The sequence below is a fragment of the Helicoverpa zea genome, chromosome 20 (genome assembly GCF_022581195.2).
Source record: "Helicoverpa zea isolate HzStark_Cry1AcR chromosome 20, ilHelZeax1.1, whole genome shotgun sequence".
NCBI lineage: Eukaryota > Metazoa > Arthropoda > Insecta > Lepidoptera > Noctuidae > Helicoverpa > Helicoverpa zea.
The window spans coordinates 5,686,036-5,705,555 of NC_061471.1; the positions used below are offsets into that span (position 1 = coordinate 5,686,036).

General features: G+C 38.0%; 1 protein-coding gene across 1 annotated transcript; it reads left to right on the forward strand.

Annotated features, from left to right (window-relative positions):
• Positions 1-18,353: 18,353 nt before the first annotated feature.
• Positions 18,354-19,395, forward strand: LOC124640142 (transcription initiation factor IIA subunit 2). Its single transcript, XM_047177806.1, has 4 exons — positions 18,354-18,569; positions 18,645-18,772; positions 18,848-18,954; positions 19,231-19,395. The coding sequence occupies exons 1-4, from the start codon at positions 18,498-18,500 to the stop codon at positions 19,248-19,250; spliced, it is 327 nt and encodes a 108-aa protein (XP_047033762.1). The 5' UTR covers positions 18,354-18,497; the 3' UTR covers positions 19,251-19,395.
• The last annotated feature ends 125 nt before the right edge of the window (positions 19,396-19,520 follow it).

Here is a 19,520-nt window from a genome sequence, read left to right on the forward strand (position 1 = left end):
TGGAGAAATTCACCAAAAACAGATTCCGCTGGGCGAACGTTGGCGAACGTTGTCCTGGCGGAACTTTTTTCAATCCATAGACTTTAGAAGAAAAGAGATGTGTCCAAAAATTAGTGTGTATTTGTGTATAATTGATTATGTATGAATGAAATCAGTGCATGCATTAACTTCGGAGAAATTCAAGTTTCCGCTACGCGAACGTTTGGCCATTAGCTAGTTTTCATATAAAGCGCTTACATAGAGAGCTGTAGATTTTTACATACGTTGTTTTGAATTTGTTTATATTTGTTTAAAAAAAGATTTAGAAAAAGTCGTAGGGTTTAAAAGATAAAAATATAAACGTAAAATACACTTATTAGGTCTTAGTTCTTAAAGTATGCAGTTTGGGGTCTAGATTTTCACGTTTACACAAACCTTGTAAGTGTCTCCAACATGTTGCCAAGTATCAATGATGTTCCGTTAGTAATTAAAAAGTTTTAGGATATTTTATCATGATATATGATGAATAGATCACTGTTTACAAAGCAGTCGAATATCACGACGTTCTAAAGGAATTGCATGGTAAAATGTATGCCAATAATTAGTTTAATCATTCAACTATTCACTTGCAAAATTTCATGTCATTAAATTCAGTAATTAAAGAAAGACAATTATAATACTGACGGAGCATCGAAAACCTACATAATCCGACCAAGTTCGGATAGCTACAAAAAAGCGGCTGTGCCATATGTCTAAGAAACGTTCTTAACTTGGAAGGTTAGTATTTATTAATATGGCACAGTTGCGTACCTACACAAGTGTTAGGAAAAAATAAAACAATGCTTCTTGAATGAAAAATATTTTTTTTATAATAATGCCAATATCTACGATAAAAATAAATCTTCAATTAACAAGTACTTCTCTATTTAAATATCCGTGTACAAAAATATTTTTATTATCATTACTTACATAAATTACTTAACTAGGTGATTAAAAATAACGTTAATAAACGTTATGTATTTTAACTAAAATGTCGTAGATAGTGGCGTTATTATTAAAAAAAAAATTTTCATTCAAGAAATGCAATTGTTTTATTTTTTCCTAACGCTTGTGTACGCAGCTGTACCATATTAATAATTATACTAACCTTCCAAGTTAAGAACGTTTCTTAGACATATGGCACGGCCGCTTTTTTGTAGCTATCCGAACTTGGTCGGATTATGTAGGTTTTCGATGCTCCGTCAGTATTATAATTGTCTTTCTTTAATTACTGAATTTAATGACATGAAATTTTGCAAGTGAATAGTTGAATGATTAAACTAATTATTGGCATACATTTTACCATGCAATTCCTTTAGAACGTGATATTCGACTGCTTTGTAAACAGTGATCTATTCATCATATATCATGATAAAATATCCTATAACTTTTAAATACTAACGGAACATCATTGATACTTGGTAACATGTTGGAGACTCTTACAAGGTTTGTGTAAACGTGAAAATCTAGACCCCAAACTGCATACTTTAAGAACTAAGACCTAATAAGTGTATTTTACGTTTATATTTTTATCTTTTAAACCCTACGACTTTTTCTAAATCTGTTTTTTAAACAAATATAAACAAATTCAAAACAACGTATGTAAAAATCTACAGCTCTCTATGTAAGCGCTTTATATGAAAACTAGCTAATGGCCAAACGTTCGCGTAGCGGAAACTTGAATTTCTCCAAAGTTTATGCATGCACTGATTTCATTCATGAATACATAATCAATTATACACAAATACACACTAATTTTTGGACACATCTCTTTTCTTCTAAAGTCTATGGATTAAAAAAAGTTCCGCCAGGACAACGTTCGCCAACGTTCGCCCAGCGGAATCTGTTTTTGGTGAATTTCTCCACAATGGCTGCATACACAAATTTTTATTTACCATACACAATTATAGGACGTCATACACTAATTATCTGCATAATTAAAATCTTTAAATTCAACAACATTCCGCTGCGCGAACGCACACCAGCACGAAAGCCCCTGTCGTGTACGTTACCCAGGCCAGATGTGTGTGCGTTACCCTGGCCAGATTTTGTCGAAAATGGTCATTTTAATCTTATAGATAATTAGTTGTGCGGCTTCTGTAATTGTTGCGCACATTTTTAAATTTGTTGCGCTTATAGTTTTTTAATTATTTCACAAAAACATTTCCTGCTGGAGTAACGTTACCCCAGCCAGACCTTTTTTCTTTTTGATGGGAATATTTAAATAAATATTACCTATAAAAATAGTTGTAAATGTTGTGCCATATTTTGTATTTGTTCTTTCTTCGGTTGCGAAGTTATTCGAGATTTTGCTGGGGTAACGTTTTCGGTTTTACTAGATCTTTGTAATGGTTAAGCGGATTCTTATCAAATTTTGTACATGACTTCCTAGGAATTAGTTTAAATTTGTTCGGCAATAATAAAACCAAAATAATGCATATCTTAAAGGTTATTTCATTAAATGGAAAAACGTTTCAATTGGTCCCAGCACCCTCAATAAGAAGTCTAAAGACTTACTTTAACTTTACTTTGTTGTCGAAAATGTAATGATCACAGACAATAAATAATATACAATGTTTTTTTCAGATAACACTAAACTTACGTATGTCTTATTTAACAGTGTACGCGTCTGTACCTAAATTGTAAGGTGTATTATACTAAACATTTCAAAAGATAGTATAATGTTCTGCGTTTTCGCTTTTTCGTAACCACCTATGGTCGGGTTACCACGGTCATTCACTTCCTAATGACTTTAATCGTATTATCTCAATAATTATTCAATGTCCTGAGCTGAAATTTTACTGACATACACCTGATCTATATAACTAATTATTGAGATAACATTCAGTTCATATATCCAATCCAGTGGCCAAATAACACCGCGCGCATCAAGACCGTGCTCGTGAAGAACTGAATATCCTCATAACTTGTTAAATACTTACAGGATACTTATGAAACTTCACATACATTTGAAGGCAGTTACAAGCTTTAAAATAACGTTTAGAGTAAGTCTTTAGTCAAATATGGTCGCCTTACTATGATATTCATATAAAACGCTTAGAATCTGTACAAAAAAGGTTTATGTGGCATCTTACTTACCAATGCAATGAGGCTAAACGTTTGAAATCATATTCTGCGCGTTTGAAACATTTTGACATGAACAGCCTGCAAGACCGTAGATTATATCTGGATCATATGTTCCTATACAAATTGATAAACGGCTATATTGATTCTCCCGATCTTTTGCATAAAATAAAAATTAATGCCCCAAATAGATTACCCAGATCTCGCACTTATGTTCCGTTCTGTCAAACATCTTCAAAAAGCAACTTAGGATTATTCACCACAATAAATCGACTAGGCAAGCAATATAATGTTTTAGTTAAGAAAAACAACAATATAGTGCAGTCATTGAAGCGAAAAATACGGTCTAACCTCCGAATTTTTTTACTGTGAACCGATTTGCATGAAATTTTGGAATTAGGTTCATCCTACCCTTAACTTCAAAAGTGAATATGATTTGAACTCCGCCACCCCCCCTGGGGGTGGTTGCCACCCCTTCTTTGGGGTGAATATTTTTTTTGCAAAATAACCTCGGATATCGATAGAAGACCTAATTTTAAGCAAAAGTTGTCTTTAAAGTTTAAAAAAAAATCCAATACTTTTCAAGTTATTGGCAATTGAAAATTCGCAATTTTTTCACGTTTTTCATCGGTTTTTTGCAAATATCTCCAAAAATATACGTTTTATCGAAAATGTATAAAGAACAAAATTGTAGCAGGTAAAACAACGAACAATTTGTTTTTTTTATAAACTGTTCTAAGTGCAATATTAAGCTAGATATTAAAGATCAAAGCCGTTTTTTATTTTGTCTGAAATTTAATCGACGTAGTTTATGCCATCTATTATTTTAGTAAGTTGATCAATTTACGAGTTTTATTATTTTCCGGTTACATATAAACACATTACAATAGTTGTGACTCTTTATTATACTGCCTACTTTCACATTGCTCCAAATATTGATACTCCGAAGTTTTCAGTTACTAAGTAGAGAAAAATATGACAAGTTTTTGGACCGTAACTCCTTCAATTTTCATGCTATCACAATTTATAAAAAACCACTGTAAAAGTAATTAAGAGAGCTACAACATCCATCATTGCAATATATAGTAAAGAACTTTTTTCTAAAACGGTGAAGGGTTAAAGGGCTTAAGAGAGGCTGTGATTGCGCTGCCACGCGCTCTTTAAACAATCATATCTCCGTCAATTTTTGTTCGACAGAAAAAACAAACAAACCTAATTGTTTGTCAGAAAAATACCTAATTTTTTTATCAGTACACTTTTATACGTATCTGTCGTAATTTTTGAGATATTATGAAAAACAAGTGGGTTTTTCTTTAATTTGAAATTTTGTTCTTTTCGTTAATCGCGACTTTTTTGAAAAATATCTGTCCTGAAGCAGCCAAACTGATACTATCTATCAAACTCTTCATAATAAAGTTAATCCTAGGCGGAATACGATTAATTTTAATTTTGGTGAAAATGGCACTTATGAAACCCATTGATTTAAAAGAAAAAATATAAGATGCTCCCCTTATTTGCAATACAGCTCACTTATTTTACGTGCAAAAGACTTTTAATAGTGCTCATCTTAAAGCTTATTTCAAGCACTACAAAACCCATTTTTATTAGAATTTATAAAATGCATCTACTCGCCGCTACATGGCATTGACCACAACGATTAAATTTCAGACAAAATAAAAAACGGCTTTGATCTTTAATATCTAGCTTAATATTGCACTTAGGACATTTTATAAAAAAACAAATTGTTCGTTGTTTTACCTGCTACAATTTTGTTCTTTATACATTTTCGATAAAACGTATATTTTTGGAGATATTTGCAAAAAACCGATGAAAAACGTGAAAAAATTGCGAATTTTCAATTGCCAATAACTTGAAAAGTATTGGATTTTTTTTTAAACTTTAAAGACAACTTTTGCTTAAAATTAGGTCTTCTATCGATATCCGAGGTTATTTTGCAAAAAAAATATTCACCCCAAAAAAGGGGCGGCAACCACCCCCAGGGGGGGTGGCGGAGTTCCAATCATATTCACTTTTAAGGTTAAGGGTAAGATGAACCTAATTCCAAAATTTCATGCAAATCGGTTCACAGTAAAAAAAATCGTAGCAATAATGCTTCAATGACTGCACTAATATTGATATCTTTTCAGACAAATACCCCACTTTTCGTCGCTACATCTTGTCCTCATTCATTACTCATTGATTGTTGAGCCTCGTCCTTAGTTTTATTTCTTTGTCAGCAGTTTTTTCTTTTTTTTTTCTCTAAATCTTAATTTTAGTTAACATTATCATTCTTGCAAAAAAATTAAAACTTTTACTTTAAATAAATAACAAAAATCCGACCACAAATTATGCATGCTGTGGCAACCTATAATTAAGTCTACACTTAGCATAAGATTGAAAATTTCGTAATAACACTCATTGTAACTAGTGTAAGATTTGTTGGTTGTCCTAAATAAATAAATAAATAAATTTAGACTTCTTATTGAGAGTGCTGGGACCAATTGAAATGTTTTTTCATTTAATGAAATAACCCTTAAGATATTATTGCCGAACAAAGGAGATCATTCATTTCGTACCCAAAACTGAAAGTGCCGGCCAGAGTAAAAAAATACTTGATTCTTGTAGAGAATAATGCCTTGAACATTTTTTACTATTACAAGAATCGTCTAAAATTAACCCCCCGGCTGCTATTTGACTTTGAAAATACCAAAAAATCCCACAATGTTTGGAGCATTACATTACGGCCCCAAACTGAGGAAGGAAGCTGCTGCCTTCAAAGGACTCCTGCCCAACCTGGGAAGTCATCAAACGACCCCCCTCCCGCTGTGGGGAAGTCAGACTCTTACTGACTAAAACCCATCATGGGGAAACCAGGGCCGGGGTAATTCTTTCGAACAATCCTGCAGCCCCGATAGGCTTTGTCCCCACAAGAATATCGTACGATTCTTGTCGAGGATGCCCTGAAGATTTTTTACAATTATAAGGAACCTCTTCGGTTAACCCCCAGACTGCTGTTTGAGTTTAAAGTGGGAGAACCGTGAATAAAAAATCTATACTTGAATGTTATGGCAAATAACGTCCACAGTATTTTTTTAACCAACTTCCCAAAAAGGAGGAGGTTCTCAATTCGTCGGGATCTTTTTTTTTATGTATGTTCACAGATTACTCGAAGACGCCTGAACCGATTTGCAATTTTGTTTTTGTTTTTGATAGGGTATACCTTCCAGGTAGTCCCATAATCACCCGGTCAGGATCTGATGATGGAAACCCTGAGAAATCGAGGGCAACTTTCGAAAATTGTAGGCGTGCATAGGTTAAAACTTGACAATGAGATGTACGTCTGATAACACTATGCAACAGTGAAGATTTGGAGCTGACTTGATGATGGAGACGAGAGAAGGTGGAGGGAACTCGACAACTGAATATGTAAACTACCTCGTGTTTGGGCTTATATTATTCGTATTAATGAGATCTTTCCACAAATGCGGATAGTGACAACTATGCTTGTCACTGAAAAGAAAAATAAAAACCTTTTTATAAAAAAAACACAGTGTCTAATGGATGTTCCTGAGTTTATACGCCACCGACTTCTAGGCCGATGCACCTAAGAATAGTATTTTTCAGTGTTTTTGGGAGTCGGTTTTATTTTTTTGTTAACTGACTGAACGTCTACGATTACGGCCCCTGCTACACTGATTAGCTCCGATTAGCCTCTTACTGATTTAAACCCACCATGTTCCTTCTGACCATGTAGCCAGGCCGCGGTAACTCTTTCGAACAATCCCGCAGCCCCGGCAGGTTTTGGCCCTGGTGGGCCACCTGGGGTTTGCTAACTCTCTGAGGGGGGCGTAAACAATGCATGCCGACGACACATGTTGTCTGACAATGACCCACTCGAAATTCTATAGGGGCGAGGGGGAATGGGATGCCTTCGTCTCCTTCTGTGAAGCATGCCAGAGAAGGAGGCGGTGGAATAACTGAGAGTTCGCGCATCTCATCCCAGCCGCTGCCGTGGACGTGGAAGACACCACGCGCATCGTTTGTCGAGAAGACTCCCGGCACCATAGATGTCGGTCTGTGGGCGGTGAGTTTAGGGAGGCTCATCGTCCCTCCGCCTCCTTGGAAACAACAGGCCTGTGTCGGCGCCGAGCGTTGACCCAAGCCCTCCTCAGACAGTCAGCAAACCCCAGTGGGGCCCGCCAGGGCTGCGGGATTTTTCGAAAGAGTTACCGCGGCCCTGGTACATTATCAGAAGGAACATGATGGGTTTAAATCAGTAAGTCTCCTCGGTGTGCAGCAGGAGGGGGGGGGGGAGAGGATCGTAGACGTTCAATTAGTTAAAAAAATACTGTGGACGTATTTGTCGTAACATTCAAGTATAGATTTTATATTCACTTTAAACTCAAATAGCAGTCTGAGGGTTAACGAAGACGTTCCTTATAAAAGTAAAAAATCTTCAGGGCATCCTCGACAAGAATACTACGATATTTTTAGCGGGGACAAAGCCTATCGGGGCTGCGGGATTGTTCGAAAGAATTACCGCGGCCCTGGTTTCCCCATGATGGGTTTTAGTCAGTAAGAATCTGACTGCCCCACAGCGGGAGGGGGGTCATTTGATGACTTCCCAGATTGGGCAGGAGTCCTTTGATGGCAGCGGCTGCCTTCTCCAGTTTGGGGCCGTAATGTAATGCTCCAAATATTGTGGGATTTCAGCCCCGGATCTTCAATTTTTTTTAGGCGGGGCAAAAACTGAAAAATGCCGCCCCGCCTACCTACGTACTTATGTTTATTTTCACCAACGAAAGTCACTTTTTTGGTAGGTAAAGGACTTAAAAAAATGTGTCCAAATCATTGTAGGCTCAAACTGTTCGCCTTCGCCGGCTTTAACTCTACTAGCGCCCTGGGCGAGATTTCTACGGCGCCCCCAACTACAATTCAAACCCATACGAAAAACAGAGACACAATATGTAGTTACCGATTGCGCGAGCGAAGCGAGCGCGAATTTTTTTTTATAGTTAACAAGTCAAAGCAAAAATTACCTAAAATGTAGCCCAATCGTACATAACTTATTGCTGGTTGGTGAATGCAAAAACACGGGAACACAGGTTGTGATTGCGCGAGCGAAGCGAGCGCGAAATTTTTTGTTATATTTTAGAACTCAAAACAAAAATGACTTAAAATGTAGCCCAAACGTAGATAACTCTTTGTTGGTGTTGGCGCCTATGAATTAAAATTTTGGGACTTAAAGTAGTACCATAAATAGAAACTAGAAGTTACTTTCTTATTAATAAAAGGACTTAAAAACGACGGAACGGTTGTTTGTAGACAAAAAAAAATTCAAAAATAAAAACAACCTTAAAGTGAAGCAAGCCCCAAAAAGGTTTTTTGAGACTTGGATCACTAAAAGTCCTTAACATATGTAATAAAAGGCGACTGTGAAGTGAAGAAGCCGCGAGCGAAGGGAGCGCGAATTTTTTTGAGTATTGGGAAATTAAATTAAAAGTGTGAAATGTGAAAAAAAATGTAAGTGTAAAGTAAAGAATCCGCGAGCGAAGCGAGCGCGAAAATTTTTGAGTTTTGGGTCATAAAAGTAGTGTATCTAACGCGCGCGGCATTGAATGAAAATACATTAATTTAATTGAAATTTCTTGGTCCAGGAGCGTACCTGAGCTCGCGGCGCCAGGGTTATTCGAACACCCTGCACCATAGGTTAAGGCGGCCCTGATGTTATCCATACATTTGGATACAGTTCTTGTAAGCTGCGATCTTTGATGAAATTTAAAACAAAAATAGGAGTAAAATTCTGATCAAGGATTGGTTGGGGGCGCCTGCGGCGCCCTGGGCCGTTGCCCAACCGCGCCCTACCCTAAAGCCGCTACTGGAGACAGATTAATGTACACAAAAAGTTAATAAGTAGGTAAAAAGCGCTGTAAAGTAGCAAGCAGTCGGAAGCGCAAACTTTTTTGTTTTTGAGGACTCCATAAATATTTTTTTTCGCTACATTTGACTTATAAAAGGTAGGATAGCGCGGATTAGACTAATGAAGCCAACAAGGCAATGCCTGTGTAACATTGCGCGAGCGGAGCGAGCGCGAAATTTTTTGAGTCTACGACACAAAAGTACCTACATTGTCAAGCAACAAGTAGCCGCGAGCGCAGCGAGCGCGAACTTTTTTAAGTTATTTGTTTGAAGACTCACAAATTAAACTGGGAATCATGTACAAATAAAAAGAAACCGTGATTAGAGCGAGTGCTATTTGTGTTCGTTGATTGGGTGCGTAAAAATAATAAACCATCAGAAAAACAGTACAGAAACGGTAATTTAACCGCGAGCGTAGCGAGCGAGAATTTTTTCACTTAGTTGGAGGATGTTATGAAAAATAATCAAAATGATCAATTAAACATAGCGAAGGCGACTTTTTTTGAAACTTTGCTTGTCAGTATCATGATACAATGGAACTTCCTTATCAAACGGGTGTAATTTCATCGAAATTTTCTGGTGGTGGGGCGTCCCGTGGCGCCCCCTGAGACCGAGGCGCCCGGGTTATTCGCACACCCTGCACCATAGGTTAAGACGGCCCTGTAGGTAACTATTATGGTAATCTGTGATGTAGGATTTAAAATCAGGCAGCCGCCTGATTTTGCCGCCCCCTGAATTTGCCGCCCGGGGCATGGGCCCCGGCTTGCCCCCCCCTAGATCCGGGGCTGGGATTTTTTGCTATTTTCAAAGTCAAATAGCAGCCTGGGGGTTAATTGTAGACAATTCTTGTAGTAGTAAAAAATGTTCAGGGCATTATTCTCTACAAGAATCTACTATTTTTTTCTTCTGGCCGGCACTTTCATTTTTGGGTACAAAATGTTCGAGACTTGAATGATCTCCTTTAAACTAAGTCCTAGGAAGTCATGTACAAAATATGATAAGAATCCGCTTAACCATTTCAAAGATCTAGCAAAACTAAAAACGTTACCCCAGCAAAATCTCGAATAACTTCGCAACCGAAGAAAGAACAAATACAAAATATGGCACAACATTTACTTTATCTAGACCAACGGTTCCCAAATTATTTTGGCTTCGGAACCCTTTTCGTTTCACCAGTTTTCGGCGGAACCTTAGCTTAAGTAAGAAGTAAACTAAAGACGTAAATACACTTAGGTACGGCTCGTGGCGCGTGGTAGCGCACCAAATGATTATATGGTTAGAGACATATTCATTATACTCAGGCGTAGCATGGCTATCTGCCACACGGGCCAGAAAACAATTTAGCCGCCCTTGACTTTGTGTATTATGTGAATAGTTTTCAGTTTGAAGACTGACAAAGTAAACGCAAAAAGAAATAGATTGGGTTTGTACAGGTGCGAGGCAAGCGAGCGTGTTTTTTTTAACTAAAAGAGCACCCGCTAGCTTTGAAAGACATTCAGTGGTAGCCTTTATCGCGAGCGAAGCGAGTGCGATTTTTTTTTAGTTTAAATACCTACACAAAATAAACAAAACCACTGTAAATTAATAAGGTCTCAAAAAGTACAATATCCACACAAAAAAGCAAATGCAAATGAATAAGCAGTTAGCGAAGAAAGCGTTATTGGTTTTTCTGAACCAGAGGAATAAAAAATAAACATCAAAGGAAACCTCGACGGAAGAGCGCGAAATTTTTTCGGTGTTGGATACTTGAGCAATTAAACGAACATGTAACATGGAGTCGCGAGCGAAGCGAGCGCGAAATTTTCGGATTCGCGGAGGTGCAAAAAGTTGAAATAATGTCACACTTTGATTCATGGTAAAAATAGCCACTAGAAATACTCGTATGCCGTGTCACTTCACGTCCTGTCAAATGTATGAAAACGTATAATCCTGGCGATGAAATAAGCCCAAAAAATGCGGTGATTTTTGGCCGACTCGCTACCTACTTTTGCCGATTGCCGAAGACCTGGAGGTATTAAGTTAATCTACAATTTGTAAAAAACGGAATTAAATTATCTGCTGCCGTGGCCTTCCCTGCCACTCGTCGCGAAAGTACGAGACTTACACTCCCGAGTGGTACCCACCTACATGGTGCCTAAATGGAATTTTGGAATGCAATATTTAAAACAATTTAATTGAAAATGAATAATAATTTAATATTGTCAAAAGTGAAACGATTTACCGTATGGAAATCTTGAATTTTCCACGGAACCCTTGAGGGCCTGTCCGTAACCTCAGGGTTCCGCGGAACCCCATTTGGGAGCCGCTGATCTAGACAACTAATTTTATGAGTAATATTTATTTAAATATTCCCATTAGAAAGAAAAAGGTCTGGTTGGCGTAACGTTACGCCAGCAGGAAATGTTTTTGTGAAATATTTAAAAATGTGCGCAACAATTACAGAAGCCGCATAACTAATCTATACTAATATTATAAAGAGGAAAACTTTGTTTGTTTGTTTGGTTGTAATGGATAAACTCAAAAACTACTGGACCGATTTTAAATATTCTTTCACCATTAGAAAGCTACATTATCTGCGAATAAAATAGCCTCAGCGGCGGCCCTAGCCATTGCGAGGCTACGTGCGGCCGGTCTATGCGAGGCCCTTTGTCCTACGTGAAAAGTATGTGTTGCGAGAGTAAACTGGAGTTTTGATTAAGCTAAACGTCATGTTTGAGGAGAAATGGACAAGTTAAACAAATTAATAAAATTTTATTTTTACTACAGTTTATATTTAAAGAATCACAAAATTAACAAATATTAAAATGATCTGATGCTTGCGACTTTTCTTAAGACTAAAATCTTTAATTAAAGCAGAATAATCGAATGAATGAGCAACGTCATTTTCGATCGAAAGAATAGCAAAGGCTGAAAGTCGATCTTGTGTCATCGAATTCATGTTTGTGAAAACATGTTTTAATAATTTTAAGCCTCGAAAAACTGCTTTTTCGATATTATTATTTTATTATTCGAATTCTCAAGACTATTTCGGTAGTGGGATAAATTTCAGTTAAATTATTTTCTAATATATATTTCAGCACCGAGATAATATTCAGCTCTTCGTATAACTGATTCAGGGCCGTCTGTAGCTCATGTAGCGCCCGGGTGCAATCACATTCATACGGAAACTATGAGTTATTTTTTTGTAAATTAAAGGACTTAAAGCGGCGCTACCTTCTAGGTTCGGCTAAAAAAGGATGAAAAATAAAACAAGAGGAAAATAAAGCACCCGCGAGCGTAGCGAGCGCAAAAATTTTTGAGGTTTGGGTCACTCAAGCACCTAAAGTTGTATAATAAACAACAGTGCAAGGGGAAGTCGCGAGCGTAGCGAGCGCGAAAATTTTTGAGTTTTGGGACATAAAAGTACTCTAATCAATTTAGAAGGAAAGGCAGGTACTCTCAAGGGAACAGCCGCGAGCGTAGCGAGCGCGAATTTTTTTAAATTGTTTGTTTAAGGACTCTCAAATTAAACTCAGAATTAAGCAAAAATAAAAAAATCCGTATCTGGATCGAGAGCCAGTTGTGGGTTGTAGCGCGAGGCCCTGTGCGAGGGCACAGTTCGCACACCCCTAGGGCCGCCACTGCATAGGCTATATTTTATCCCGGTGCGGGCAGTAGCTCCCACGGGACGCGGGTGAAACAGCGGGAAAACGGCTAGTTATCTATAAGATTCAAATGACCATTTTCGACAACATCTGGCCTGGGTAACGTACACGATTCTCCTAAGTTAATAATGTCAAAATCGAATAGAAATTGAATCGCAATATGATTGCAATAGCATAAATGATAAATGACATTATCCGTCGTGCTCTTGTCACCGCCGGAGTGCCAGCCATTTTAGAACCCAGAGGCTTGGCGCGCGACGATGGCAAGAGACCAGACGGGATGTCTATAATGCCTTGGAAGATGGGAAGGTCTTTGGTGTGGGACGCAACCTGCGTCGACACCCTTGCACCTTCCCACCTTCCCAGTACGGCGAGCTGTGTCGGTGCAGCTGCTGCAGCCGCGGAAAACCTCAAGCGGCACAAATATGTAAACCTCACCGGCAATTGCATTTTTGAGCCGTTTGGGGTTGAAACCCTGGGACCATGGGGCCCAAGTGCCCACAGACTCTTTCGAGAAATTAGTAAGCGATTAGTGGAGTCCACTCATGACCAAAGGGCTGGCCTATACTTCGGTCAAAGGATATGCATTGCCATCCAGCGTGGCAATGCAGCCAGCCTTTTGGGCACGATCCCAGCTGACAGCGATGCGGATGAATATTTTGATACTTAGTTTCCCTATAATAAGATCATACATATTATGTATTTTTGTGTCAGGATTATCTATTAAGTCTTATTGTAAATCATTTAGCAGAAATAAAATTATACCTTGCAATAGCAGTTTTAACCATATCGGGCATTCTGCTACTAATAAGACCAATCGTATTCCAACGACATTCGACTGGTCTGCTATTTTGGTGATTTTGGTCTATTCCGCCCCGGGTGCCACATCTCGGGGGGTGCAACCAGGATGGTGGGGCAGAAGGGACAAGTCACTGAGGGTGCCATTCTAATCTGCGAAGCCTAGGTTCACTATCATTTACTGCGCGGTATTCAAATTTTAAACAAAACTACAACAGTACATGTGCGAGACATCGAGGCGGTCACCCCTCTCAGTCCGACTGTGACCCTTCTCTTGTATTTTTGCTTTTATCTGATTACTTAAATTAATTCCTCAAAGTTACAAAAAAAATCTCTTCATTTCTAAATTGTTCTGCGCTTACCTACTTTTGAGTCCTCAATCTAGTAAAAAGTTAAAGCACCGAAGTAGCAAAAACAACTGACACTCGCTTTAGTCACGGTTTCTTTTAATTTGTTGCTTCATTCTGAGTTAAATTAGAGAGTCCTCAAAAATAACAATTAAAAAATTCACTTTACAGTGGATATTTCTAAGCTATGTAGGCGCTATTTGTAAGCGGAGGTGGAGGACTTCTGTGTCCCAAATCTCAAAAAAAATTCAATTGCTCAATAAGTAGTTCGCCCCTGGTGCCACCCGATGCTACGCCGCCACTGAATGGAAAATTATTATTTGTTAGGTTGTAGGTACATGGGGCGGCGGAAATTAAGTTGCCTACACTCATTAAAAATATAAATCCGGCACTGCCCGTAGGTGCTATTTATTGTGATATGTCCCAGGCTTTTGATTATGTGGATTGTGGACCACAATATACTAATCAGAAAACTTGACGCATATGGCATCAGAGGCAATGTTTTAGATTTAATAAAATCTTATTTAACAAACCGTAAACAAGTAACGCACATTACAAATGTTGATCCTATTACAAACACTGAAGAAACTTACGTCTCTGCGACCCGATATGTAACATATATATGGTGTATCCCAAGGCAGCGTCCTAGAGCCTCTCTTGTTTATTATATATATTCAGGCCCGCCGTAAGCGGGCGTGCAGCGCGTGCACAGCACGCGGGCGGCACGTCCTAGGGGGCGGCAAATCTAGCGAGTTATCACGTAATATTTAAAAAATACAATATCTTTTTACTAATGTATTGATTTCAATATTTCCGAGCACAGCAATAGCGCTAAGAATATTACTTACACTGCCGGTTTCAGTTAGGTACATCTGTTGAAAGGACATTTTCAAAATTAAAGATTCTTAAAAACGATTTAAGACCAACCAGTGGCGTAGCGTGGGGAAAATGCTATTTAGGGGGCGGCAAAATTAAACCAATAAAATTTCAGAAAAAGCCGCCCTAGCTTTGGTCGTCTCCTATCAATTTTGACTGTTTCACCCTTTGCATCCCCAAAAAAATTCGCGCTCGCTGCGCTCGCGGCTCCATGTCAGATGTCGCATTTTGTCTTTGTTTAATTGTTGAGGCATTCAATTCCGAAAAAACATTTTTCGCGCACGTCCGTTATGGCTTTTTATGATAATATGTTTACTTCATGAAACCTCTAAGGAAAAAATCGCGCTCGCTTCGCTCGCGGCTTTTGCACTTCACTTCTGTCCATATCTTACTTTTTGACTTTGCTTTGTTAATTTACAGTGGTTTTTATTTGTTTTGTGTCCTTAGACTAAAAAATTTTCGCGCTCGCTCCGCTCGCGCTTCCTTACATATGCCATGTGCCTTATACGTTTTCAACGGGAAACCCACCAAATAACAAATTTTACTGACTTTAAACATTGTTATAGATATTTCAGTGCGTTAGTTTAAGTTAATCACAATCTTTCAATACATAGGGGTAATACACTTGGGTAATGATTGCACTGCATTGATGCCCTAAGCAATTGCTTAGTTTGCTTATGGGCTAACCCAGGACTGCTTAGGTTACTCTGAACATTTCAAGTAAATAAAAAGTTATGTGTAATGTATGTTATGTATTGCAATAGTTATTTATCCAAAAGTAGGTGGGTTTTCTGCAATCAGCGGTGCATGTACATATTTTTTTCTCTTGGACAAGTAAGATGGATATGAATTGGCGGGGGGGGTCCGGACCCCTGGATCCGCTCCCCCCCCCCTTATATATTTTTTGTCAAAACGTATGTAGTCGTAGGGCGGCATAATCAGTTTTGCACGCGGGCGAACAAACAGCTAGCGGCGGGCCTGTATATATTAAGGACTTTCCAAGTGCAACATCACATCCTGTGACACTTTGCTGATGACAGCACGGTTACAATTGCACGTAAGGACATAAATCTTTATAAATTTGACATAAATAATTCATTGACATCGATCATTTCATGGCTTGATAATAATAATTTATTGAAAACGAATATCATGCACTTTGGGCAACGAATTCAAAACTCGTTAAATATAACACTGGGGCCCAATTCTCTTAAGTTAATAATGTCAAAAACGAATAGAAATCGAATCGCCATATCATTGCAATAGTCATTTTGACCATATCGGGCATTCTGCTACTAATATAAGACCAATCGTATTCCAATGACATTCGATTTTTTTGCGATTGGTCTGCTATTTTGGTGATTTTGGTCTATACGGTAGTTTGCTCTAAAATCATATTGCAATCGTAAATCATTTGCAGACAAAATGATTCATTATTGAATGACAGAAAAGGATAAAAACGTTTATTTCAAAGAAAAAATAGTGGAATGCCACTACGCTTCAATTGTAATCGAGTCGTGATTGGATCGCAGTCGAACGTGAATCGTATGACGCTTAAGTAAAGTTAGGAGAATCGGGCCCCTGGTTCACGATAATAATACTATAAAAGAAGTTGCTACTGCTTGTTTTCTTGGTTTAATTAATGTACTGGCACATTAATGTACTGTGGCCCGATTCTCCTAAGTTAATATTGTCAAAATCGAATAGAAATTGAATCGGAATATGATCGCAATAGCAGTTTTAACCTTATCGGGCATTCTGCTACTAATATAAGACCAATCGTATTCCAATGACATTCGATTGGTTTGCGATTGGTCTGCTATTTTGGTGATTTTGGTCTAGGTATACGGTAGTTTGCTCTACAATCATATTGCAATCGTAAATCATTTGCAGGCAAAATGATTCATTATTGAATGACAGAAAAGGATAAAAACGTTTATTTCAAAGAAAAAATAGCGGAATGCCACATACGCTTCCATCGTAATCGAGTCGGGATTACCAATATGAATCGTATGTTCCTTAAGTAAAATTAGGAGAATCGGGCCCCTGGAAAGTACCGTTCTATGCAAGGCACTGTAATCCATTACAAAATTAAAATAGATCAGCAAAAACTTCGAACTGCGGGTATCCTTACACCGCGTCACCCTTAATAAAAGTGCCAACGAATCTAAACCGAAATTAAAACTTTATAGTGGTAGTGAGAAAATCCCACTTCTGATCTTAGGGCCTTATCATACTAGCGGATTGCGAGCGTCTTCAAAGCGGAACGGACGCGCAACGAATACGTTACGGGCGCGCAACGAACACGCCGCGCATGCGCAGCGAATTCACTGCGGACGAGCAACAAATTCGTCGCGAAAAGCAGTGTTTTATTCGTTTGCAAGAAAACACAAAGTAGTCGCTCTCTTCAATTCGATTATTGTTTGAATCCATTTTGTTACTGAGGGTATTGTACGTCGTTAATTTGCTACAAACACGCGATGAAAACGTTGCGAATTTGCCGTACGTCCGCTACGTCTTCGCTGAGCAGCCGCAGCGTGTTCGCGTCGCATTCGCTATTCGCCCGCTCCGCTTTGGAGACGCTCGCAATCCGCTAGTATGATAAGGCCCTTAGAAACCAGAAGTGTGGACAGTTGTTAAAAAGTAACGCACAGCTAAGTATAATCATCGGCAGGGATATTGAGCCCTGACCTTCACCTGCGCAGAAGCGATTTATTGCCTTATGTGTACAGTGCGCAAAGCGATCCCCACTCTTCCGCCGATAACTATACCCGTAAGATTATTAAATGACAATCAAACTCCTACACAAAAACTGCGACTAATCATTTTACTGAACACAAATATTAGTAAAATTCACGTAACGGATGACGACCGTCAATGAATGAAAAGCGTGAGTTGGGGAGCGGGTTTGCGCCATATAAGTTTGTGCTAGAGCAGTGGTTCTTAACCTTTTAGTCATGAGGGACCACTTTACCAAAAGTTTGTCTTGCCGGCCACCCCATTGGTTTGCCTAAATTGAGGGTTCTTTGATAAAGAACACATGCACACTTTATAATTAGCACTCATTACAAAAAACTAAATGTTGTAGATTTTAATTAGCGTTTACAAAACACAAGTACCTAGTCTATGCTTTTGTAGGTAAGTAAATGCTAAGAAAGACATACACATGGCTTTGTAGTTACAAATGCACGAGCGAAGCGAGCGCGAAATTGTTTTCGGACTCGTACGTACTCGTAGGGACGTTAAATGTAGCCCAAACGTACTTAACTTTTTGTTTGTTGACAAATGCAAAACGAGGGCATATAGTTTCAGAATACGCGAGTGAAGCGAGCGGGAAATTTAAATTATTTTTTAAGACTCAGGACCAAAATTACGTAAAATGTAGCAAACATACATTTTTTCTGTTGGTCAAGTAAGATGAATATATACGTAAGATGGATAGTCAACATCGCGAAGCAAAGCTTCGCGGACCACTTGGAATGCACCAGTGGTCCGCGGACCACCGGTTAAGAACCACTGTGCTAGAGTAACTTTTTAACGATGCTACTGCGAAACGTGCAGAACTTATACCAAATGTTACATCTATGTACCCCGTGTTTCATACAAATAAAGATTCTTATTACAATGGGCAACACTGCTGATTTGAGATATCTCTCAAACTACAGGATATTTTAATCTGTGCTCACTAATCAAAAACCTGTGAACGTGAAAGATAGGATTGGAATTATTTTTTAATTTTCATAGAATTAATCATTCCATCGATCTCATTTATTTGTTACTTGATTAGAAATTGTACATTTAATCATTAGTAATGTCATATCAATTATATAGAAACACCACGATCGGAAATACTTTACAAGAAAGCCTTGACGAATTGATACAAGTATTGTTTACATTATTTTTGTTGCAAATTACAATCTGTTCTTGTTTGTTGCTACATTGTTTGATCCTTTTGCAGTATGGACAGATAACACCGGCGCTAGCAGTGAAAGTTCTGTTGCAATTCGACAAATCTATAAATTTGGCTCTATCTAACAGAGTGAAGTCAAGGCTAACCTTCAAAGCAGGAAAATTAAATACTTATAGGTATAATTTAGCAGAAACTGATTGCTTTTGCTGACATATTTTTAGAGCAGCTAATTTTAATTGTGCGCATTTCAGGTTTTGTGATAACGTGTGGACTTTCATGTTGAATGATGTGGAATTTCGTGAAGTACAAGAAGTTGCTAAAGTTGACAAAGTGAAAATCGTAGCGTGTGATGGCAAAAGTAAGTAGCTTCTTTGTGTCCCTGTAACCTATTCATTCGTTTAACAGATATACATAAAAAAGAGCCATAGAAAATACATAAGGAATGATAAAAGCATTAAATTTTGCTTTTAAAGATAGTTTAAAAGTGTTCTATTAAGTTCTCATTGCAGCAGTAGTTAAAAATTATACATAATATAAAAATATGTCCTGAGGGACTTCCTCTATCATCCTAATAACATGTAAAAACCCTCAGTAAAATGTAAGTATACAAAATTAATTGAATTCTTTTTTTCAGATGTTGACGACCGAAGATAGCCTTTTGGAACTTATTGAACGCTTTAGGTTAATTTTAACTACACCTAATCTTTTGTAATAGATGCTCAGGATTTCTCATCGTTGTTTATTATATGCAACTCTTTCTGATAACAATTGGGTATAAATAAATTGTGTAAGTGGTAAATGTTTTGTTATTTTATTACTTTTCTTTCCCTCAATTTGTGTCTATGGTGAACTACCTCCATCCATACATGGAAAAAAGTAGCCTATCTCCATACCAACTTTCATCTGAACAACACCTTTAGTATT

What these genes read in the sequence shown, in the direction of transcription:
- LOC124640142 (XM_047177806.1), top strand. Translation starts at nt 18,498, where the DNA reads ATGTCATATCAATTATATAGAAACACCACGATCGGAAATACTTTACAA. An exon ending in GCCTTGACGAATTGATACAA is followed by an intron (nt 18,570 to 18,644) that starts GTATTGTTTACA and finishes ATCCTTTTGCAG; the next exon opens with TATGGACAGATAACACCGGC. An exon ending in CGTAGCGTGTGATGGCAAAA is followed by an intron (nt 18,955 to 19,230) that starts GTAAGTAGCTTC and finishes TCTTTTTTTCAG; the next exon opens with ATGTTGACGACCGAAGATAG.